Source organism: Nicotiana tabacum, chromosome 14, assembly GCF_000715075.1.
Source record: "Nicotiana tabacum cultivar K326 chromosome 14, ASM71507v2, whole genome shotgun sequence".
NCBI classification, from domain to species: Eukaryota; Viridiplantae; Streptophyta; class Magnoliopsida; order Solanales; family Solanaceae; genus Nicotiana; species Nicotiana tabacum.
The window spans coordinates 8,703,433-8,730,491 of NC_134093.1; the positions used below are offsets into that span (position 1 = coordinate 8,703,433).

General features: G+C 37.5%; 1 protein-coding gene across 1 annotated transcript; it reads left to right on the top strand.

The window, feature by feature from the left end:
• Positions 1–2,626: 2,626 nt before the first annotated feature.
• On the top strand, positions 2,627–26,949 carry LOC142168798 (putative F-box protein At2g02030). The gene is made up of 2 exons (XM_075229952.1): positions 2,627–3,593; positions 26,642–26,949. The coding sequence occupies exons 1-2, from the start codon at positions 2,627–2,629 to the stop codon at positions 26,947–26,949; spliced, it is 1,275 nt and encodes a 424-aa protein (XP_075086053.1).
• Positions 26,950–27,059: the final 110 nt, after the last annotated feature.

Here is a 27,059-nt window from a genome sequence, read left to right on the forward strand (position 1 = left end):
GTTGCTAGGAAACTTAGTAGCTTGGTTTATATGCCCTGCACTTAACCCCTTGAAATCTTTCCTTCTTACTCAAGGACTCTAATAGATTCTCCTGATGTCTAGCCTTCTCCACAGCTTTGCTGAAAGAGTAGGGATCCAATATTTTAACTGAGTGTCTAATCTCTTCCTTCAATCCTTCAATGAAGAACTCTAGGAAAAAGTCTTCTGGAATTGTAGGATTTCTAATCAACACCCATGCCTTCAATTCTTCAAATTACTCCAAATACTCATTAACAATCCCTTTTTGTTCGATGTTTTTGAATTCACCAATTAAATTCAATTTACTGTTAGCTGCCCTTCGAATCTGTTATAAATTTCTGTAGTGAAATATGTCCATCTAACTATGCCTTTAGTGACATGATAGGGGAAAAACCAAGATTCAGCCTTACCATTGAGGTGAATGACTACCTCCTCTAATTTTTATTGTGGATCAGTGATGTAGTTATACTGGAAGTACCTCTCGTATTTTTGCAACCAAGCACATGGATCTATACCTTCAAAGTAAGGAATCTCCATCCTGGAGTGAGAAGAATTCCCCTGCAGCCTACTCAAAGAAGACTCTCCATTTTCTCCCATGTGATGCCTACTCCCAGATCCCATGATTTGCAGCCCTTTCGTGGGAGCACTGCCCAGTATCCCACCTTGTGGTGGAATAAGTTTCTCCATTAGCATGTCAATCTTCTTCCCTAGGTCATCAATATTCGAATCATTGGATGAAATGTAATTCTGTAACTAGGTCTCCAGTTTTTTTACTGTTTCATCAGTAGATTTCGATCTTGTTTCTGCTCCTGTCATTATGAATTTGGCCAGGATGTAACTCTGATACCAAGTGTAATGAACGTATAGAATTGAAATACAAATAGCTTAAAGAATCGAGAATTTTCAACGAACAACTGTATTTATTATTCCTCAACTCAGTTACAATGACAAATTACAAATTGAAATGGAAAACAATCTGCAACTCCATTGATAAGCTCCTAACCTGAAAGAGAGAATTAGGATGAGGTAAGAAGAAGAAGAAATAAGAAGAAGAAAGAACAAGAAGAGAGAATGAGAGTTGGAAAGAATTAAGAGAAGTGGAAAGGAAATTACCGGTCCAAAACTGAATTGGTTGGCCCAAATCCCTTTCTGTTATAACAGCTCATAACACCCCACTAACTACCCTAATTATCTCCACCGTTGGATTAAACATATCTGGGCCTTTCAATTTTTTTAATCTGTCTCCCCTGATTTTGCCACGTGTTATGCTGAATCACCCTTAATTTCTCATATATCTCTTCTTCAAACATCCGCCTTTCTAAACCTTAGTCTTCTAGTACTTCTAAAATTGGGAACATTGTTTTCATTATCCAAAAATCTGTATTCGTAGAGTAAACAACGTAAAACAAGCTAGAGATCAATATAACCTTGTAATCATCGACAGTACAATCATAACACAAACCGCAAGCACGAGCACGAGCACGAGCGCGAGCACAAGTTGAGTTGATCAAATATGGACATCTGAGAACTTGATGTTGTCTAGTTGATGGATTCCACAAACGTCAACTGAACCCATAACTTTTGATGCGGAGTAAATTTTTATATGTAAAAATTCACTAATTATAAAAATAGTAGATATGAACCCATAACTTTAAAAATATAATGGGTTAAATGCTAAAAACTTTAAAAAGTTGAACCCATAGAATTTAAATCCTAGATCCGCCTCTTGAAGACCAGATGTATCTTTTTCCATGGCTAACCTCTTATGTAACTTCTTCTTTGACATTATGCCTGGAGGAGTGGGGGTGGGGTGGGGTAGGGGGTGGGAGGGGAGGGAGGAACCAGAATTTCTTTTAAGGTTTATATTTCATCTCAGTAGGAGAAACCCTAGTTTGCTGTGAGGGAAAAAGGATTATTTTCTTCAAATAAAGTTTCATTTTTAAGAAACATAGCAGGCCCGTCTCCTTTAATTGAGTCAACACTTTCAGTTTTTGGCATCGTTTCTCTACTCCCTTAATACATAATTAGCCTAAATATCTGCACGCCCAACTATTTAAATTAAAAATAGAAGGCATACGTATATTGGATGTATAATTCATGTATAATATATGTATAACATCCTATAATCAGTATATACTGGCTACAAAAAGTAAACAATGCATTCAACTGGCTATTTGTGTAAAGATACAAACCATTAATGGAAATTAAATGGAGTAATCATTTTTCTTCACAACAACAGCTCCTCAACATTCTATTTTCCTGCTTCTATATATCCCTCCATATGATATTAACTAAAGAATCCTTCGAATTGTTAACTAGATATGTACAAATCAAAAAAAGAAAAACATATATGTACAAATTAAAAAAAGAAAAACATATGTGCCAATTTACTTCCTTTATTTGGCACCTTTTTTCTCCCCCCTTAGTACAAGGAAAAGAATCCTTTTTGCTCACAACAAGTAGTCTTGAAATTCTATTTTCCTTCTACTATATAGTCTTGCTTTCTCCTTTTCTACGTAATTGATTCAATAAACCCTAATATAAAAAGTTGTTTTTCTTCCAACACAACTTGACGCCAATTAGACACTCTTCTCCAACAGCAGATATAATGTCAAAGAAGAAATCACATAAGTCCATTAATATTCCATGTGATATCTTATTTTGCATTCTTAGTAGGCTACATGTCAAATCTTTGTTACGTTTTCGATCTGTTTCTAAGCCATGGAATGCTATAATATCCGACAAAGGATTCAAGAAAGCTCAATGTGATCAATCCATAGCATTGGGACGTGAACAGTTGTTGTTACAAATATATCGTAGTGACAAATTCGAGTTTATAAACTTAGAAAGCCATCAATTTGCCATAGAAAAGCAACAATTTCCTCTAAAGGGATTTGAACGTGCTAATGTCTTATGCTCATATGATGGTTTGGTATTATTAAAGAAACGTAGGGCTTACAAGACGTTTGTTTTGTGGAATCCTTCTACTAGACAATGCCAAACTCTTGAATGTCCATATCTGAGCAGCTACATGCGTCCTCGATCTTGTGGTTTATGTTATGATTCTACCGCTGATGATTACAAGGTTATATTGATTTATAATTCGTTTTATATTGTTTGCTCTGTGAATAGCAACGATTGGAAGAAAAAGGAAAATCTCCCTATATTAAAGCAACGTCTCCCTAGTTTATGTGGAATTAGTACCGAAGGTTGTGTATTCTGGTCTCTGAATCGAACACCTGATCCGTTTGTTAGTACAACTTCTACGATCATATATTTTGATGTGAAGTCAGACGAACTGAAGGAGCTTCTGGTACCAAATTTTATAGGTGATAATGACTTGTTTCAATTGGCTACTTTGAAAGGTTCCCTTTGCTTATACGGCGGCAAAATTAATAGTGACATATATCGTAAAGATTTGGAAGTGGACATGTGGATAATGGAACAAGATGGCTGGAAATGGTTAATGAAACTTTGCAACGTACCAGCAGAATTTTGCGAGAGTTATTTTGTAAAATATAGTAGGCCTTTGCATTACACAAGGAATGGAAAAATTGTATTTCAAGGACCAAAGAGTGAGCATCTTTCCATCTACAACCCTAAAAAGCAACAATTTGTTATTAAAACTTTTCTACCAAGAAAGTGTAGTTGGTATGAGTATACTCGTGAATATCAAACATGTTTGGATAGTTTATATTTTCCTATACAGAAGAAAGGGCGAATGAAGGCCAAAAATTCAAAAAGACACTTGTGATATCACCTAGTAATGTTCAATTCTTTTAGTTTTGCAATCTTATTACAATTCTTCTTCTATTTATACAGTTGCAAGGTTGTATATTGCATATATAGTTGCGTAATTTGTATATCACATAGTTGCATAGTTAGTCTTCTTACGTACGTGTTTAGAGTGAATAAATATTTGAGTCCTTAGCTCGCCCTAGTAAGATTTTAGTCGAGCTAAAAAGATTTTTGTCTTCTAAATAGATATGGTAATTAAGTCTCTTTATGCTATTCATAATAGACTTCAAATACTAATGGTAATTATGTGAACTTCTTTGATTGAACACAAAGTTTAAGAAAAAAGATAAAAGACTTTTAAAACTTATGGTTTCACATATTATAACATTTGTATGGCTATACGTTTCTAAATGATTCGCTAGCTTAGAACTGTCATCACAAATCATTGAACCAAAGGACAAATCCATTGGTTATGAATCAAATCCATAAACGTCGTTGGGGCGCTAGTCAAACTGAAGGACATCACTAGAAACTTATAATGGCCATAACTAGTCTAGAAAGTAGTCTTCGGAACATCCGAATCCCGAATCTTCAACTGATGGTACCCCGATCTCAAGTCAATCCTAGAGAATATCTAGCACCCTGCAACTGGTCAAATAAATTATCAATACGCGACAATGAGTACTTGTTCTTAATGGTAACTTTGTTCAACTGTCGGTAAGAAATGCATATCCGCATAGTCCCATCTTTCTTCTTCACAAATAACAGTGGTGCACCCCAAGGCGATACACTCGGCCTGACGAACCCCTTTGCTAGTAACTCCTCAAGTTGTTCCTTCAACTCTTTATGTGCCATACAGTACAGTGAGATAGATATAGGCTGGTTGCTTGGAGCCAAATCAATGCAAAAATCGATATCACGATCTGGTGGCATTCCTGGAAGATTAGAAGGAAATCCATCGGAGAACTCCTAGACTATGGGCACTGAATCAATTGCCGGAGTCTCTGCGGTAGTATCCCGAACATAAGCTAGATAAGCCAAATAACCCTTCTCGACCATGTGTCGAGCCTTCATAAAAGAAATGATCGAACTAGGTGTGCTGACAGACGCCCTTCCACTCCAATCTAAGCAACTATGGCATCGCCAAGGTAATAATCTTGGCATGGCAATCAAGGATGGCATGATATGGAGACAACCAGTCCATGCCCAAGATGACCTCAAAGTCGGTCATATCAAGCAGCAAATCCGCTCTAGTCTCATAACCATAGATTGTAACAATGCATGACCAATACTCCCGATCCACAACAACAGAATCGCCCACTGGAGTGGACACATAAACAGGAGTATCCAAGGACTTGCGAGGAACATCCAGGAAGTGAACAAACATCGATGACACATATGAATAGGTATACCCTAGATCAAATAATACTAAAGCATCCCTACAGCAGACAGAAATAATACCTGAGATCACGACATTTGAGGCCACTGCATCTAGTCTGGCCGGGAAAGCATAGAATCTAGCCGGAGCACCATCTGACTGGCCTCTACCTGCTTGGCCTCCACCTCTAGGACAGACCTACCCACATGCCCTCCGCCTCTGGGCGGCCGAACGGCTAGTGCGGTTGTTGGTGCCATAATCATAGGCTGCGAACTCTATTGTACTGCCTTGCCCCGAAGTATAGGACAAAACCTCTTTATGTGGCCAGGATCCCCGCACTCGTAACTACCCCTCGGAGCGGTGGACTGCTTACCCGAAGTTTGATCCTGATAGTCTGAATACCCACTGGAAGAACCCTGAATACCTGGTGGGCGGTAGGAACTCTCTGGCATGGTGCTGAAATAATGCCGCACTGGAGCACCCCGACGAGGCGACGGTGCTGGATATGTAGGCATACTAGGCTGACCTCTCCAAAACTGACCTCTGCCCCCAGACGGAGCACCACTAAACCCTCCGGAGTAACAGAACCACTTGTCCCGCGGTATCTTCTCTCGGCCCCGCTAACGGACACCCTCGATTCTCCAAGCTATCTCTACAACTGCCTCGTAAGAAGTCGCCATCTCAACCTCTCAAGCCATGGTGCCTTGGATACCAGATGCAACCCTGCAACAAACCTCCGCACTCTCTCTGCATCAGTAGTAAGTATCATAAGTACATGGCAAGACAACTCAGAGAATCTCGCCTCATAGTCGGTCACTGACATCTGACCTTGCTGGAACTACTAGAACTGAAACCACAACTCTTCACTCTGAGAGGGTGGAATATACCTATCGAAGAAAAGGCGTGTAAACTGATCCCAAGTCATGGGAGGAGAACCTGATGGTCTACCGAGAAGATAGGACTTCCACCATCTACGGGCCCTGCCCTCCGACTGGAAAGTAGTGAAATCCACCCCGTGGGACTCTATTATACTCATGTTGTGTTGTTTGTCCTTTCACCGATCAATGAAGTCCTGGGGATCCTCATGTCGCTCACCTCCGAAGATAGGAGGGTGTAGCTAAGTTCATCTGTCCAATAGCTTCTGCGGCTCGTCGGCCGCAGCTGGTCTGGGCTCAGGTATGGCTGCTACTACTGGCTGGGCTCCGCCCACAGGTAGTGTGCTCGGGGTCTGATATACAACAGCTACATGCCTAGGAGCCTGAGCAGTAGGGGTCTCTGCTCTCCTTCACATCTGAGATGTAGCTGGGTCTGCTGGAAATAAATCAGCCTGAGTCATAGTGTCCATGAACCGTAGCATACGACCCATGACCTCCTCGAAGTCCAGTCCTGACATGAAATCTACCGGGGCTGGCTCTGCTGCAGGAACCTTGCCCTGCTCCTCAATAATAGGATCCTCTACAGGATCTGCTAGTGGCATAAATGGAGCAACGCTGGGACGTCCTCGTCCCCTACCTCGGGCTGGAGCCCTCCTCCGGCCTGTGCCTCAGCCTTTAGCAATATGGGAGCAGCTCCTCCCTGATCCGGAACATCCGTTGTATGCGTCCTCACCATGTGTGAGAGAATATGAGAAAGATACTTAGTACTACATCAACTGCACGATAGGAGGTAAAGAAAGAGTAGTTTCCTAATAGCCTATAGCCTCTTGAAGATAAGTGCAGACATCTACGCACCGATCCGCAAGACTCTATTAGGCCTGCTCATAACTTGTGAGACCTACGTGAACCTAGTGCTCTAATACCATGTTGTCACGACCCAATTTCTTCTATAGGTCGTGACGGCGCCCAACGTTACCGCTAGGAAAGCCCATAGTGAACTATCTATGTGATTGTTTCTTTTAATAGTTTAGAAGTAGTTGGTTTTTAGTTAATAAATAAATAAGAAGTGAAAAATTAAATAACCTGAGAAATAAATAGTTTTAAAAGCAAATGAGATGAAGTAAATAATCAAAAACCAACAAGTGTCTACTAGCATAATTTCCAAGACCTGGTGTCACAAGTGTATGAGCTACTAGTAGAATATAAAAACATACTACACTGTTGTCTGAAATGAAATAGACAGAAAGTAAGAGCAAAAGAATAACTTCGGGTGCTGCAGAACGGGCTCGGAAGGCAGCTCACCGCAAAGTCTCGTGGAATCAGGAGTGCACTCCGGGATGATAACCAGATGCACCTGCCTCAGATTAGTGCAAAAGTGTAGCGTGAGTACATAAACAACATGTACCCATTAAGTATCTAGTCTAACCTCGAAAAAGTAGTGACGAGGGGTCAACTTTGACACTTACTATGGGCTAACAATAAAATACCAAAATTCTAAATAAGCATGAGCTATATAAATAATAATGAAAACTCAATTACAAGCAATAATTAAACAAGTCTTTCTCTGATAGTAAATCCCCAAATCAATCTTCATCATTTAACAATTAAACCTCTCATGCCCATAGAATGATATCAAATATAAATGGGGCTCCAAGTATTATTACGCACGAATTATGCCTAGGTCGTACAACCCGATCCAAAATACATTTACAAAAACGGTGTGCACTGCCGCGGCACGAACCATAGATGCATCTATTAACTTGTCGAGGCGAACGACCCACTCCCATGAGAGTAGTGGAATAAACCTCACTCGCGGAAATACTTGTGACGCGAGTGAACATTGATTTCTCAAGTTATTATATAATTCTTCATTTCTTTCCAAAAATAAGAAGTCTAAACTGGAAACTTTAAATCTTGAAATCCTCAATCACATCTCTATTCAAGACAATTAATAAGCATCATCAAATAACGGTGTAAACAAAGCATGATGTAAACCTAAGACTACCCGGACATCACATGGAATATAGCTATGCACAGACTCTCGTCACCTAGTGCGTATGTAGTTTCCCACATAAGTAATTCACAATGAAACACACCTAAGGGGATGAGTTCCCTCTTACAAGGTTAGGCCAGAGACTTACCTCGTTCTCAAGCCCACTTTCGGTCCTCAAATATGCTTTAAACCCTCAACTCGGTGCCAAACGACTCGAAACTAGTCAAATGTTATATAAAATAGTAAATACATGTCCAAAAGTTTATATTCTAACTATTAAAGTAATTACCCAATGTTGCAGCCAAACGCACACGCAAGTATACACGGTCGTCAAGTAATAAAGTGACTAAAAGTCCGATGTCGAACCCACGAGGACTTGTGATTAACTATTAACTAAATTAGACTATCCTAATTATCTAAACAAGAATTAAACCTAAAAATATTTGATTCTAAACTAATTAAATAAAAAAATATAAATAATAAACTTTGAACAGAGAAAGAGCAAATTTTTATGATATCAATGTAATGAAAACGATCTAGGGTTATGGGCTATCTAACAATCCTATTGTATTCTTCAATTGAATCGACCGATTAATTTATCTAGCTTATTGGTTGACAGGGTTAATATTGCTCATAAGAATCTGTCGAGTTCTTACTCGCCTATTCAAGCTAACCTAACGCCTATATGTCTATGGAGTTAGAATCATCAAGAACGCATTTATAATTCCTGTAAATCAACCAAGCAAGGCAATTAGGTATATGTCTATCCTAACCACGAATCTGTTCCCCGATGCCCGAGTTCAAGAACTCGCTCTACTCAATCCTATATGCAATCTAAAATTCTCACTTTCGAGTTCAATTCTAGATTCGTAGATAGTATTCAATTGGTGATCAAGCAATTAAATAATTAAGTGCAAGATTGAATAAATAAACCCATATGATAAATCAAGAAGGCAAAATCAATATCCGAATAACAATAGTCATGAAAGAACCACAACTCTAGAATGTGAAGTTTAGCTCCACATAGACATGGTAGCCAAACAACAAATCATATAAAGAAACATAAAAATTACTAAGTTTGGTGAGAGAAAGATGGAACTTGATGAATTTTGGCCTCCACGGAGGCTTTGTGCTTGTGTTTTCCTCGCAAAAACATCCTCCCCTCTCCAAAATAGGTTTAGGTTGGCTTTTATATGAGTTGGGGCGTCTTAGGGTCGAAATAACTGAGTCCCAGTCGAAATAGGACACTTTCCCGTCTTGAGCGTCCAGGGCAGCGTGGGGCGCTGGCCCTGGCGCTCAAATTTCTTGGCTACTGTAAATTGTGCCACAGCCAGCGCCACACGCTCGCTGTGGCCCTCAAATTTCACTTTTTGCATTTTTGTCCCGATTTCACTCCAATTCGCGCCCTTTCGTCCCAAATTGCATCCGAATGATCCCTACACATAGAAATACAAAAATTTAGCACAAATAATCATATTAAACATCTCAAATCGTTGAGACATGAGCAAAATGTGAGAAGATATATATCAAAATATTCATACATTAAGCCAATTATCAACACCCCACATTTAAACGTTGCTCGTCCTCGAGAAAATTGTCTAGGAGATCCATCATCGGGAAAAGTCCAAAAAACAAATTTTTAATTTTTTTCTCAATTGTTTTCAATATACGCGGTCGTCAAGTAATAAAGTGACTAAAAGTCGGATGTCGAACCCACGAGGACTTGTGATTAACTATTAACTAAATTAGACTATCCTAATTATCTAAACAAGAATTAAACCTAAAAATATTTGATTCTAAACTAATTAAATAAAAAAATATAAATAATGAACTTTGAACAGAGAAAGAGCAAATTTTTATGATATCAATGTAATGAAAACGATCTAGGGTTATGGGCTATCTAACAATCCTATTGTATTCTTCAATTGAATCGACCGACTAATTTATCTAGCTTATTGGTTGAAAGGGTTAATATTGCTCATAAGAATCTGTCGAGTTCTTACTCGCCTATTCAAGCTAACCTAACGCCTATATGTCTATGGAGTTAGAATCATCAAGAACGCATTTATAATTCCTGTAAATCAACCAAGCAAGGCAATTAGGTATATGTCTATCCTAACCACGAATCTGTTCCTCGATGCCCGAGTTCAAGAACTTGCTCTACTCAATCCTATATGCAATCCAAAATTTCCACTTTCGAGTTCAATTCTAGATTCGTAGATAGTATTCAATTGGTGATCAAGCAATTAAATAATTAAGTGCAAGATTGAATAAATAAACCCATATGATAAATCAAGAAGGCAAAATCAATATCCGAATAACAATAGTCATGAAAGAACCACAACTCTAGAACGTGAAGTTTAGCTCCACATAGACATGGTAGCCAAACAACAAATCATATAAAGAAACATAAAAATTATTAAGTTTGGTGAGAGAAAGATGGAACTTGATGAATTTCGGCCTCCATGGAGGCTTTGTGCTTGTGTTTTCCTCTCAAAAACGTCCTCCCCTCTCCAAAATAGGTTTAGGTTGGCTTTTATATGAGTTGGGGCATCTTGGGGTCGAAATAACCGAGTCCCAGTCGAAATAGGACACTTTCCCGTCTTGAGCGTCCAGGGCAGCGTGGGGCGCTGGCCCTGGCGCTCAAATTTCTTAGCTACTGTAAATTGTGCCACAGCCAGCGCCCCACGCTCGCTGTGGCCCTCAAATTTCACTTTTTGCGTTTTTGTCCCGATTTCGCTCCAATTCGCGCCCTTTCGTCCCAAATTGCATCCGAAAGATCCCTACACATAGAAATACTAAAATTTAGCACAAATAATCATATTAAACATCTCAAATCATCGAGACATGAGCAAAATGTGAGGCGATATATATCAAAATATGCATACATTAAACCAATTATCAACACCCCACACTTAAACGTTGCTCGTCCTCGAGAAAATTGTCTAGGAGATCCATCATCGGGAAAAGTCCAAAAAACAAATTTTCAATTTTTTTCTCAATTGTTTTCAATATACGCGGTCGTCAAGTAATAAAGTGACTAAAAGTCGGATGTCGAACCCACGAGGACTTGTGATTAACTATTAACTAAATTAGACTATCCTAATTATCTAAACAAGAATTAAACCTAAAAATATTTGATTCTAAACTAATTAAATAAAAAAATATAAATAATGAACTTTGAACAGAGAAAGAGCAAATTTTTATGATATCAATGTAATGAAAACGATCTAGGGTTATGGGCTATCTAACAATCCTATTGTATTATTCAATTGAATCGACCAACTAATTTATCTAGCTTATTGGTTGAAAGGGTTAATATTGCTCATAAGAATCTGTCGAGTTCTTACTCGCCTATTCAAGCTAACCTAACGCCTATATGTCTATGGAGTTAGAATCATCAAGAACGCATTTATAATTCCTGTAAATCAACACATAGAAATACTAAAATTTAGCAAAAATAATCATGTTAAACATCTCAAATCGTCGAGACATGAGCAAAATGTGAGGCGATATATATCAAAATATGCATACATTAAGCCAATTATCAACACCCCACACTTAAATGTTGCTCGTCCTCGAGAAAATTGTCTAGGAGATCCATCATCGGGAAAAGTCCAAAAAACAAATTTTCAATTTTTTTCTCAATTGTTTTCAATATACGCGGTCGTCAAGTAATAAAGTGACTAAAAGTCGGATGTCGAACACACGAGGACTTGTGATTAACTATTAACTAAATTAGACTATCCTAATTATCTAAACAAGAATTAAACCTAAAAATATTTGATTCTAAACTAATTAAATAAAAAAATATAAATAATGAACTTTGAACGGAGAAAGAGAAAATTTTTATGATATCAATGTAATAAAAACGATCTAGGGTTATGGGCTATCTAACAATCCTATTGTATTCTTCAATTGAATCGACCGACTAATTTATCTAGCTTATTCGTTGACAGGGTTAATATTGCTCATAAGAATTTATCGAGTTCTTACTCGCCTATTCAAGCTAACCTAACGCCTATATGTCTATGGAGTTAGAATCATCAAGAACGCATTTATAATTCCTGTAAATCAACCAAGCAAGGCAATTAGGTATATGTCTATCCTAACCACGAATCTGTTCCCCGATTCCCGAGTTCAAGAACTTGCTCTACTCAATCCTATATGCAATCTAAAATTCCTACTTTCGAGTTCAATTCTAGATTCGTAGATAGTATTCAATTGGTGATCAAGCAATTAAATAATTAAGTGCAAGATTGAATAAATAAACCCATATGATAAATCAAGAAGGCAAAATCAATATCCGAATAACAATAGTCATGAAAGAACCACAACTCTAGAACGTGAAGTTTAGCTCCACATAGATATGGTAGCCAAACAACAAATCATATAAAGAAACATAAAAATTACTAAGTTTGGTGAGAGAAAGATGGAACTTGATGAATTTCGGCCTCCACGGAGGCTTTGTGCTTGTGTTTTCCTCTCAAAAACGTCCTCCCCTCTCCAAAATAGGTTTAGGTTGGCTTTTATATGAGTTGGGGCGTCTTGGGGTCGAAATAACCGAGTCCCAGTCGAAATAGGACACTTTCCCGTCTTGAGCGTCCAGGGCAGCGTGGGGCGCTGGCCCTAGCGCTCAAATTTCTTGGCTACTGTAAATTGTGCCACAGCCAGCGCCCCACGCTCGATGTGGCCCTCAAATTTCACTTTTTGCGTTTTTGTCCCGATTTCGCTCCAATTCGCGCCCTTTCGTCCAAAATTGCATCCGAATGATCCCTACACATAGAAATACTAAAATTTAGCACAAATAATCATATTAAACACCTCAAATCGTCGAGACATGAGCAAAATGTGAGGCGATATATATCAAAATATGCATACATTAAGCCAATTATCAACACCCCACACTTAAACGTTGCTCGTCCTCGAGAAAATTGTCTAGGAGATCCATCATCGGGAAAAGTCCAAAAAACAAATTTTTAATTTTTCTCTCAATTGTTTTCAATATACGCGGTCGTCAAGTAATAAAGTGACTAAAAGTCGGATGTCGAACCCACGAGGACTTGTGATTAACTATTAACTAAATTAGACTATCCTAATTATCTAAACAAGAATTAAACCTAAAAATATTTGATTCTAAACTAATTAAATAAAAAAATATAAATAATGAACTTTGAACAGAGAAAGAGAAAATTTTTATGATATCAATGTAATGAAAACGATCTAGGGTTATGGGCTATCTAAAAATCCTATTGCATTCTTCAATTGAATCGACCGACTAATTTATCTAGCTTATTTGTTGAAAGGGTTAATATTGCTCATAAGAATCTGTCGAGTTCTTACTCGCCTATTCAAGCTAACCTAACGCCTATATGTCTATGGAGTTAGAATCATCAAGAACGCATTTATAATTCCTGTAAATCAACCAAGCAAGGCAATTAGGTATATGTCTATCCTAACCACGAATCTGTTCCCCGATGCCCGAGTTCAAGAACTCGCTCTACTCAATCCTATATGCAATCTAAAATTCCCACTTTCGAGTTCAATTCTAGATTCGTAGATAGTATTCAATTGGTGATCAAGCAATTAAATAATTAAGTGCAAGATTGAATAAATAAACCCATATGATAAATCAAGAAGGCAAAATCAATATCCGAATAACAATAGTCATGAAAGAACCACAACTCTAGAACGTGAAGTTTAGCTCCACATAGACATGGTAGCCAAACAACAAATCATATAAAGAAACATAAAAATTACTAAGTTTGGTGAGAGAAAGATGGAACTTGATGAATTTCGGCCTCCACGGAGGCTTTGTGCTTTTGTTTTCCTCTCAAAAACGTCCTCCCCTCTCCAAAATAGGTTTAGGTTGGCTTTTATATGAGTTGGGGCGTCTTGGGGTCGAAATAACCGAGTCCCAGTCGAAATAGGACACTTTCCCGTCTTGAGCGTCCAGGGCAGCGTGGGGCGCTGGCCCTGGCGCTCAAATTTCTTGGCTACTGTAAATTGTGCCACAGCCAGCGCCCCACGCTCGATGTGGCCCTCAAATTTTACTTTTTGCATTTTTGTCCCGATTTCGCTCCAATTCGCGCCCTTTCATCCCAAATTGCATCCGAATGATCCCTACACATAGAAATACTAAAATTTAGCACAAATAATCGTATTAAACATCTCAAATCGTCGAGACATGAGCAAAATGTGAGGCGATATATATCAAAATATGCATACATTAAGCCAATTATCAACACCCCACACTTAAATGTTGCTCGTCCTCAAGAAAATTGTCTAGGAGATCCATTCATCGGGAAAAGTCCAAAAAAAAAAATTTCAATTTTTTTCTCAATTATTTTCAATATACGCGGTCGTCAAGTAATAAAGTGACTAAAAGTCGGATGTCGAACCCACGAGGACTTGTGATTAACTATTAACTAAATTAGACTATCCTAATTATCTAAACAAGAATTAAACCTAAAAATATTTGATTCTAAACTAATTAAATAAAAAAATATAAATAATGAACTTTGAACAGAGAAAGAGAAAATTTTTATGATATCAATGTAATGAAAACGATCTAGGGTTATGGGCTATCTAACAATCCTATTGTATTCTTCAATTGAATCGACCGACTAATTTATCTAGCTTATTGGTTGAAAGGGTTAATATTGCTCATAAGAATCTGTCGAGTTCTTACTCGCCTATTCAAGCTAACCTAACGCCTATATGTCTATGGAGTTAGAATCATCAAGAACGCATTTATAATTCCTGTAAATCAACCAAGCAAGGCAATTAGGTATATGTCTATCCTAACCACGAATCTGTTCCCCGATGCCCGAGTTCAAGAACGTGCTCTACTCAATCCTATATGCAATCTAAAATTCCCACTTTCGAGTTAAATTCTATATTCGTAGATAGTATTCAATTGGTGATCAAGCAATTAAATAATTAAGTGCAAGATTGAATAAATAAACCCATATGATAAATCAAGAAGGCAAAATCAATATCCGAATAACAATAGTCATGAAAGAACCACAACTTTAGAACGTGAAGTTTAGCTCCACATAGACATGGTAGCCAAACAACAAATCATATAAAGAAACATAAAAATTACTAAGTTTGGTGAGAGAAAGATGGAACTTGATGAATTTCGGCCTCCACGGAGGCTTTGTGCTTGTGTTTTCCTCTCAAAAACATCCTCCCCTCTCCAAAATAGGTTTAGGTTGGCTTTTATATGAGTTGGGGCGTCTTGGGGTCGAAATAACCGAGTCCCAGTCGAAATAGGACACTTTCCCGTCTTGAGCGTCCAGGGCAGCGTGGGGCGTTAGCCCTGGCGCTCAAATTTCTTGGCTACTGTAAATTGTGCCACAGCCAGCGTCCCACGCTCGATGTGGCCCTCAAATTTCACTTTTTGCGTTTTTGTCCCGATTTCGCTCCAATTCGCGCCCTTTCTTCCCAAATTGCATCCGAATGATCCCTACACATAGAAATACTAAAATTTAGCACAAATAATCATATTAAACATCTCAAATCATCGAGACATGAGCAAAATGTGAGGCGATATATATCAAAATATGCATACATTAAGCCAATTATCAACACCCCACACTTAAACGTTGCTCGTCCTCGAGAAAATTGTCTAGGAGATCCATCATCGGAAAAAGTCCAAAAAATAAATTTTCAATTTTTTTCTCAATTGTTTTCAATATACGCGGTCGTCAAGTAATAAAGTGACTAAAAGTCGGATGTCGAACCCATGAGGACTTGTGATTAACTATTAACTAAATTAGACTATCCTAATTATCTAAACAAGAATTAAACCTAAAAATATTTGATTCTAAACTAATTAAATAAAAAAATATAAATAATGAACTTTGAACAGAGAAAGAGCAAATTTTTATGATATCAATGTAATGAAAACGATCTAGGGTTATGGGCTATCTAACAATCCTATTGTATTCTTCAATTGAATCGACCGACTAATTTATCTAGCTTATTGGTTGACAGGGTTAATATTACTCATAAGAATCTGTCGAGTTCTTACTCGCCTATTCAAGCTAACCTAACGCCTATATGTCTATGGAGTTAGAATCTTCAAGAACGCATTTATAATTCCTGTAAATCAACCAAGCAAGGCAATTAGGTATATGTCTATCCTAACCACGAATCTGTTCCCCGATGCCCGAGTTTAAGAACTTGCTCTACTCAATCCTATATGCAATCTAAAATTCCCACTTTCGAGTTCAATTCTATATTCGTAGATAGTATTCAATTGGTGATCAAGCAATTAAATAATTAAGTGCAACATTGAATAAATAAACCCATATGATAAATCAAGAAGGCAAAATCAATATCCGAATAACAATAGTCATGAAAGAACCACAACTCTAGAACGTGAAGTTTAGCTCCACATAGACATGGTAGCCAAACAACAAATCATATAAAGAAACATAAAAATTACTAAGTTTGGTGAGAGAAAGATGGAACTTGATGAATTTCGGCCTCCACAGAGGCTTTGTGCTTGTGTTTTCCTCTCAAAAACATCCTCCCATCTCCAAAATAGGTTTAGGTTGGCTTTTATATGAGTTGGGGCGTCTTGGGGTCGAAATAACCGAGTCCTAGTCGAAATAGGACACTTTCCCGTCTTGAGCGTCCAGGGCAGCGTGGGGCGCTGGCTCTGGCGCTCAAATTTCTTGGCTACTGTAAATTGTGCCACAGCCAGCGCCCCACGCTCGCTGTGGCCCTAAAATTTCACTTTTTGCGTTTTTGTTCCGATTTCGCTCCAATTCGCGCGCTTTCGTCCCAAATTGCATCCGAATGATCCCTACACATAGAAATACCAAAATTTAGCACAAATAATCATATTAAACATCTCAAATCGTGGAGACATGAGCAAAATGTGAGGCGATATATATCAAAATATGCATACATTAAGCCAATTATCAACACCCCACACTTAAACGTTGCTCGTCCTCGAGTCAACCAACAAATAACTCTATCTTTGAGCACTCTCCACCAATGACCATGGTTGATAGCAACAATTAAACTCTAGCATATGCAATCACATACACTTCCTTTTAACTTATGCCATACTTCAAAAATATTCAAACAAAGACAACATGCTCATAACAATCCTAGCGTCAAAAACCGACTCAATGTCACAATGTACTCGTGGCTTGAACACCCAACATCCTAGAGAAGTCAAATAATGTTACCTATCCCTCTTGAAATCATGTGCCCTCACAACAAAAGCAAAGAGAGTAAAATCAATCCACACATTTGAATCTCATGCTCACATATATCAACGAAAATCGCTCACTCTCGCAAAAGAAGTCACATGCATGTAATTGGTACCATAGGCTTGCCCTTAATGTAAATCTCTACTAATGTAAGCTCGCTCGATCTAAAATTAATTAGGACTTTTTTGTGGTTGTAATGTGGGCTAAGGGACGGGTAGGATATATTTTAGGAATAGTGACTCAATCTCCCAAGCACTTTAACACATCACCAAATAACTTAAGCGCAAATTTTTCAACACCACTTCAATTTCACAAATAATATCACCCCCAACAATATTTTCTCTTTCTTTAAGCACTACTTTAATTCATACCCACTAGCAAGAACAAAACAATAATTTATTCATCTATATTTTTCTTTCTTTCTTTTTCCCGATTTTTCTCTTCTTTTTTTTTTTTTTTTCAATTTCCGCTAGTGGTGTATTATTTTACAAATTAAGTATACCCTTCTTTCTTTCATTGGTTCCACTCAAAAGTCACCCCACACTTAGTCCCTTCTTACTTCTTTTAGCGCTCATTTCACAATTAAAGTACTTTAAGAGATAAAAGGATAAAAAAAATATCAATTAAGAACAAAAAGGGTATAGAGTTGTAATGTGGGTGCCAAATAAAAGTCTATAGGCTCAAAAGGGTTAACTAAGGATCAATTTTTATTTGTGATAAGTAATTAAGTTCAAAAAGATCAAAGAAAGCCTAAAATCATTTTTCAAACCAAGCATCACCTAAAATTTAGCTTCAACTCACATACCGGGCAAGTTTTAGACACAAGTACAATACATGGACTACACAAAAATCTCACCACACATGGCACATGACTCACTAAGGACGGCCCCATTCCGACTCTCAAACAATGCAAGTATTTACGGAGCCACGAGATATTGAGCATTAAGCGCAAAGTGAACACAAGTCAAGAAAACGAGAAATAGGTGCCACAAAACATGCTATCCAATTTATAAAGGCTTCATGATCAATTTTAAAACATAGAAAAGGCACTACACATGCCAAAGCCTGAATACGCTACTATCAAACAAGTAAAGAGCCCCTAGGAATCTCATATTTCTTCCTCCATTTATTTTCTAAACTCTAATCTATTCTCAAAGAAAAATATTTACCCGGTTCAAACTACATCCCATGGAAAAGAACCGAGGCACAAAGAAAAACTAAAGGGGATTATTGCTACAAAAAAACATATTTTTGGATTTTTTATTTTTTTTATTTTTTTTGTTTAGACTTTAATCCCTCAAGAAAATTGTCTAGGAGATCCATCGTCAGGAAAAGTCCAAAAAACAAATTTTCAATTTTTTTCTCAATTGTTTTCTGTTTTATTTTTATTTTTATATTTTTTAATTAAGCTACTAAAACTATTACTACTATACTACACCATTAATTCTACTAACTATGCTATTAAAAATAAATAGCTAGCTAACAATAAAAAGATAAGAAATTAACAATATACTAATATAATACTATAAAAAGAATAGAGAATCTTCCACCCCACACTTAAAAGAGTGCAATGTCCTCAATGCACAAATATCGCAAAAATAACAAGGGTGAACTAGAAACTCCCTGAAAGACCAAAGGCCGAAGCAATAGCAGCTCACGGGGTACTCAGACTTCTCCCATGGATGGTCCTTTGTGCGGGCACCACACACTTAGTTCTCACCATCTAGCTTGTTTTTGCACTCTTCCAATGACTTTCTTCCTATGCTCATAATCCTACAAAATAAAAACAGACACTACAAAAATAATATAATAAAAACAAAAATAAAAGAAGGTAGTAAAGCTGGGTTGCCTCCTAACAAGCGCCTAATTTAACGTCGCAGCACGACGTGAACTACTTTTTGCCTCCACCTCGAACTTATGAATTGCGCCCCTAATTTGGCTTCAAGCTTTCTATTATGCTCCCGAGGCGGTGAGACACATTTAATTGGGCCAAGCAACCAATATCGCGTTTTACACTTCTTGGCCTTCGGATGAGGTATGTAATTTTGTCTCTCTGGCACGACGAATTCAAGAATGTAAGCACCCCGTTCCTCATCCATTGGCTCCTCCAAAGGCTCAGATGACTCGATTTCCATGTCATCATCCAAGCACAATTTTGAAAAATGTATGGAATGAGGACCAATACACCCTAACTTTAGAATTGTATTACTCTTTACATCCTCATATGTACACACACTAGAGTCTTCATATATAATATTATCTACTTCCTCACATGACTCTAGAGTGCTTTCCTCGACATGGACATCATCAATACAAGTATGGACGAATGATTTACTCTCCCCTTTTAGCTCCTCAATTTGGCGTATAAGCTCCTTTTCAGCTTCACACAACTCAGAACTATTTTGTTGGGCGTTAGACGCATCAACCTTTGCAATTAATTTAGCTCCCAAGTCGTGAATATCAGTGCCAAAATTTTCAATCTCCTGTCCTAGTTCAGCTCTTCCTTCTATAAAGTGTCTCGTCCTATCAGTAATTTCCTCACGTTGAGCCTCATATATTTCTAACTTTTTAGCTTGTTCCACTAGCCATGTTTGGCTCATAATCTCCACTTTTTCAAAATTTTCCTTTTCTTGAAACTCGCTCTCTTCATTCAATTCTTCCATATTAGCCTTCATTCTTGTGATTGTTTCCGTCATTCTTTTCATATCTTTTTTGAGTTCATCATGTTGCTCTGCTACTTGCCTCATAATATACCTAATATATGCATCATGTTCCATATCCTGCACTTCATTGCCCCTATCAACTCACAAACATTGTTAGAAAGATCATAATAAGGGCTCTGAGAAGGATGAAAAGAATTAGGACAACCATCCCAATGGCTATCTTGACCACCACATATATTACAAATATTCCACTTGAAGGATTGAGATTGTGCGCACAACTCGCTCCCGGGAACATTCTGACAATTTTTCCACCAGTGGAGTCCTCCACAATATGGACAGGGATCATCAAAATAAGAATAACCATCATTCGAATAATTCTTATTACAAGATGCAATGCTAAAATTAAAAAAAAAAATACTAACTAAACTAAAGAAAGAATAGAAAAACAAATGTCTAATCTAGAAAAATAGCTAATTTCTAAGTCCCCGGCAACGGCGCCAAAAACTTGTTGCAGCCAAACGCACACACAAGTATATGCGGTCGTCAAGTAATAAAGTGACTAAAAGTCGGATGTCGAACCCACGAGGACTTGTGATTAACTATTAACTAAATTAGACTATTCTAATTATCTAAACAAGAATTAAATATAAAAATATTTGATTCTAAACTAATTAAATTAAAAAATATAAATAATGAACTTTGAACAGAGAAAGAGCAGATTTTTATGATATCAATATAATGAAAACGATCTAGGGTTATGGGCTATCTAACAATCCTATTGTATTCTTCAATTGAATCGACCGACTAATTTATCTAGCTTATTGGTTGACAGGGTTAATATTGCTCATAAGAATCTGTCGAGTTCTTACTCACCTATTCAAGCTAACCTAATGCCTATATGTCTATGAAGTTAGAATCATCAAGAATGCATTTATAATTTCTGTAAATCAACCAAGCAAGGCAATTAGGTATATGTCTATCCTAACCACGAATCTGTTCCCCGATGCCCGAGTTTAAGAACTTGCTCTACTCAATCCTATATGCAATCTAGAATTCTCACTTTCGAGTTCAATTCTAGATTCGTAGATAGTATTCAATTGGTGATCAGACAATTAAATAATTAAGTGCAAGATTGAATAAATAAACCCATATGATAAATCAAGAAGGCAAAATCAATATCCGAATAACAATAGTCATGAAAGAACCACAACTCTAGAACGTGAAGTTTAACTCCACATAGACATGGTAGCCAAACAATAAATCATACAAAGAAACATAAAAATTACTAAGTTTGGTGAGAGAAAGATGGAACTTGATGAATTTCGGCCTCCACGGAGGCTTTGTGCTTGTGTTTTCCTCTCAAAAACGTCCTCCCCTCTCCAAAATAGGTTTAGGTTGGCTTTTATATGAGTTGGGGCGTCTTGGGGGCGAAATAACCGAGTCCCAGTCGAAATAGGACACTTTCCCGTCTTGAGCGTCCAGGGCAGCGTGGGGCACTGGCCCTGGCACTCAAATTTCTTGGCTACTGTAAATTGTGCCACAGGCAGCGCCCCACGCTCGCTGTGGCCCTCAAATTTCACTTTTTGCGTTTTTGTTCCGATTTCGCTCCAATTCGCGCCCTTTCGTCCCAAATTGCATCCAAATGATCCCTACACATAGAAATACCAAAATTTAGCATAAATAATCATATTAAACATCTCATATCGTCGAGCCATGAGCAAAATGTGAGGCGATATATATCAAAATATGCATACATTAATCCAATTATCACCCAACCCCAAAGAAGGATTCCTAAAATTCATCCCCGGGCCCACGTGTTCGGATTCAGATATTTTCAAAGAAAGTTGTTACCCATAACCTCAAGAACTCAAATATATAATTTTTACTAAATTCCATAACAATTTTCGTGGTTAAATCCATTTTTATCATAACCTAGGTTTTTCATCTAAACCCACGATTTCACAAATTTTACATGTTAAATCTACCCATAATCTATGTATTTAACTCACATTGTGTAGAATTTACTTACCTCAAAGTGTTAGGTGAAAACCCCTCTCTAAGAGCTCCAAAAATCGCCCAAGGAATGAAATAAATTAGCTCAAAATGCCTAAGTCCCGACTTAAATGAAGGTTCTACCTTCTGCGATTTTCGCACCTGCAGAGGGACTTCTGCTTCTGCAGGACCGCTTCTGTGGTCAACAGTCCACTTCTACGGAACACGCTCGACCGCTGGCTCATCACACCTGCGGCTACGACGCGCATCTGCGAGCCCGCTTCTGTTGACAGGCCCCGCATCTGCAGAAGTTTCGCCGCATCTGCGGTCCAGGTCTGGCCAGCCTCAGGCTGCTTCTTCGAGCTCGCACCTACGACCATAGCCTCGCAGGTGCGATTACACCAGAAACCTGGTGCTTCAGCTATACTTCCAAGTCCAAATGAGTTCCGCACCTCGCCTGATTAACACCCGAGGCCCCTGGGGCCTCGCCCATACATACCAACAAGTTTGAAATATTAAAATGAACTCGCTCGAACCCTCGGAACACATAAAACAACATCAAAACTAAGAATCACACCCAAACCAAATTGAATCTACTTATGAACTTCAAGTTCTTACAACTTACTCCGAACGTGTCGAAATATACTTAAACTACTCAGAATGATGCCAAATTTTGCGTGCAGGTATTAAATCGCCACGGGGAACTATTCCTAGGATCGGAATATCAAACAGACCTCGATAACACCAAATTCTACTTCAAACCAAATTTAAAGAACTCTAGATCCTTAAATGTGCCAACATTCACTATTAAGCAACCGAAACGCTCCTAGGTCATCCAAAACCCGATCCAAACATACGTCCAATTATAAAATCATCATACAAACCTATTGGGACCGTCAAATTCCGATTCCGGGATCGTTTACTCAAAATGTTGACCAAAGTTAAACTTAGCCTCATAAAGCCAAACTAAGGAACTAAGCATTCTGATTTTAACGTGAACCCTTCCAAATCCCGAACTAACCATCCCCACAAGTCATAAAATAGGTAAAGCACATATGGAGAGTCTCATTGACCGATCGAGTCTGTAAGGCCCCGTAAAGTTTGGCAAAGGAATTAAGGTTTCGTGGTGTCGAACTAGGCTTACGTGTTTGAGGATTGTAGAAACGAGCCGTGGCTTAGGCTTTTTGGGTTGAACAATATGCTAGGGAGTAAAGGAAAACTTTCAGTAGAAAAAGACATTTCCGCGGCCCACTATGAGGCCGCAGAATCACTCTGCGGCCCGCATAATGACCGCATAGTGAATCAAAGGCGGGACAAGATTGAAGGAAGGTCTGCGGTACACTATGCGACCACAAACCAGTTATGTGGTGCATCATGCAATCACAGAACAGGTCTGCGGGCCGCATAACTACCACAGACCCAACCAGACAACCCTAGTTTTGGAGCGCCAATTATGCGGCCGATATGCAGACTGCATATCCATTCTGCGATCACTATACGACAGCAGATTGTGTTTCAGAGCTTGATTTTATGATTTTTATAACCAGACCCCATTTTGATAAATAGCCTTTGGGGGTCATTTTTAAGGGTTTCATCTGATATTTTTAGAGAGAGGTGAGAGTATATTAGAGAGAGAAAGCGAATACCTAGTCATTTATTCATCAATTCTTGTTCAAGGCTTGAAGATTTCACAAGGATTTTGCTAAGGCTTCAAGGAGGTAAGAATTGCTTCCCCCTATTCTTCAATATCGAGTCACTACTAAAAATTCGGCAAAAACCGACCAAGGTTAACCGATCAAAAAACCGACCAAAAAACCGACCAAAGTTGGTTGATTTTTTAAAATATTGTTTTTTTACGAAACCGACCAACTTTGGTCGATTTTCTTTGGCGCAAAAATGCGGGAAACTATTTTTGAGTCCCGCAAAATTTATGTTTCAAGAAACCGACCAACTTTGGTCGGTTTTTCAATTAAAATAAATAAAAATTAATATTAAAAAAACCGACCAAAATTGGTCGGTTAATTCGGCGGGTCATTTAAAAAAAACCGACCAACTTTGGTCGGTAATTTTACTTTTTAATAAAACCGACCAACTTTGGTCGGTTATTTTCGTGCGAAAATACAATTAAAAAGTATAAATCAAATAAAAGATAATCTTAAAACAAAATGTACCAATGGTCTAGTGGTAGAATAGTATCCTGCCACAGTACAGACCCCAGTTCGATTCCCAGATGGTGAATTTTTTTATTACATAATTAAAATACCGACCAACTTTGGTCGGAAAAAACCGACCAACTTTGGTCGATTTCTTTTTCAATATTTTTTTTTTTAAATTTAATTGACCGACCAAAGTTGGTCAGTAATTTCCGACCAACTTTGATCGGTATTCCTTTCCGACCATAAAAATACCGTCCACACATAAATGGTCGCGTTTTGGTCGGTTTTTTGCCATTTCCGACCAACGTTGGTCGGTATTTTTGATCAGTTTTTATCGGATTTCTAGTAGTGAGTTTGGGGTAAAAGATGGGTGATTGGGAGTATGATTCTTGGGTGTAAGAGTATTAATTATACATGCTTGTACCAATAAAGTTTGTGGAAAGATTGTTGAGCTTAAAGAAGTGAAAATAGGGTTGTGAAATGAAGGAAATCTTGTAGAAGAACATTGTAGCCAAATTTGTACACCTAGTGTTTGATAAAATGTTCAAATGAGCTGAAACCATGAATATCTTCCTAATTTGTGTTCAATTTTGTTATGTCTCAAAATAGATTGGGATTGCTAGAATTTTCGAAATGTTGTAGTAATTTAAGAAAAGCTCAAATCGGGGTATATTGGCTAAACTCCTCTCTTAGAATTGAGTCCTACGGTATTCATATAATTTATGTAAATCCCTAGTTATTCATTATAAAGTTGGCTATTCCGAATAAGTTTGTGCTGAAAGATATATGTTCAATATGTATACCAAATGCTTTTATTATGTTATGTTATCATTTGAGAATGTGTTCAAAGTATGAGTTGTGCATTAAAGATGTTTCGACTTCAAGTCAAGTTCAAGCGAAGGCTATTATGCCAAATTTTATGAAATATCTCTATGTGACTAAGACTCTTAATTGCTTACATGTGTACTAAAAACCTTGATTGAAATGCCTTGTTGTTGATGATGATGATGATGTTTGAAAGTGAAAAAGGTGAGCATGAAATACTAAATACGATCGACGTGCCAAGAATGATTTTATAATTGTGGCCACTAGTGCCAATAAAATGAAAAGATGTGAAAGAGGTATGAAACGAAATGATTGGTCTAAAAGGATGATGTCTCGAATAATACGGCCTAGCTGATCGGGTCGTGATCGGACTCCGTGCTAAAAGTACAGTGGTATTAATATTTTGAATATTGATATTGTGAACGGTGACATATTAGTACTAAAGATCTCTCAACTTAAGATATGAAAATTAATTTGAACACTGTCTTGATCCTAATTTGAGGTTTGATGTTGTTTGTGGTTTCCACCGATACTATGATTGTTCTTTCTTGTATTATTTATCATTCTATTAAGAGAGTGTTTTGTCATTCATACTAGTACTATTCCATATGTACTAACGTCCCTTTTGTCGGGGGCGCTGCATCTTCAATGGATGCAGGCGGTTCCACAGGAGGAGACTTTGATCAGTGATAGCAGACACCCTCTTCCCAGCTGACTTGGTGAGCCCCACATCATTTCGGGGTCATATATCTTTTGCTCCTTGTGTATTGTATTTGAGGTATAGCCGGGGCCTTATTGCCGACACTATCATAATACTCTTTTGTATCTATTAGAGGCTCCGTAGACATAATGTGTATTGTATATTAGTGCTGGAGAAGTCAAACAATGTTTTGTCGTATTTGAATTAATTGTTCCACTTCAAACCATAAAAAATATATGTGAAATTTGAGACTTTAAAAATGAAGTAACTAATGGTAATAATTTAGAATTATATACATGATCTCTCTATATTGTCTAATCAACGAAAATATGTAATCTCTTTATTCATAAGTGAGTTTGGGTAGAAAGTATCTAACATGCTTACTTGAACGGGTTCACTCGGTTGAGCGCCGGTCGCGCTCCTCGAGTTCGGGGCTTGACAAGGTCGTTGCATATATGCTATTAAAAAGAGCTATTTAGTCCATAATATAGTGTGAGGCTCATAACTTAGTGCGAGACTCGGCAACCATCATTATTATCCAATATTGTTTTGAATTTGAAGGCAAGTACTCCCCAAATATTATAAGCTCTTAATAATAAGGATCAAACAATATCAAGTAATTATTCCAACATCCAATGAAATAAATAGTAAAGAAAATACAGTAACTGTTCAGATGAATTTTATCATCTAAACATCAACAAATAAAAGGCTTCAATTCTTTTCAAAAACTTTAAAAACAATTTCTTCTTGATATTTGGTTAATAAAAAGTTTTTTTTTTTGCAAAGGTTAATACAAATTCTAAGACAGTCTTTTCTAATTATTTAGGCAAAACTATGACGATATTCTTTTCCCACTTTAATGTGTGAATATTCAAGTGATTTTTCTATGTTTATATCTCTGGATATGTCTTCTTATTTTACAAATTTAGCTCTTAGTGTATCACCTGCTGTATGCAAAAATCTTTTGTCTTTAATTTTAAGATAAAGTGACGAGAAATTAGAATACAGAACCGAAGCCAATTTGCTGATGGTTTCTGGAAATAACGACTCTTTGTTTTGTATGTATGTAGATTATAGTAACAGAAGTAAGAGCAAGAATGAATTGTATGGTCAAGTAATGAAGGTGGTTGTTGTTAAAAAACTAACTAATCTGGTCATTATGTATGCTAAGGTAATGTCAAATAAAGGCTTGAGAGATTCTTTAAAAGCTTCAATTGAGTCAGTTGTTCATCTTTCTTTTCTTGGTTATCTACAAGTTGCTCATTATGTGCCTTCAATGTTGAGAGAAGATCAAGTGTCACTGGATCCTGAGGCTGCTCTACTGGCCACAAGTAAGACATCAAGTTCGCACCTTTTAAAAACATATTCGCGCAAGTAATACGTATATTCACATTGTCACGCCCTTTTTTCTCGCGAAATCGGGCTTTGACTGTGATGACCCAAAATGTCATTTTTAAATTTAACAAGTAATTATGTGTTCTAAGATCT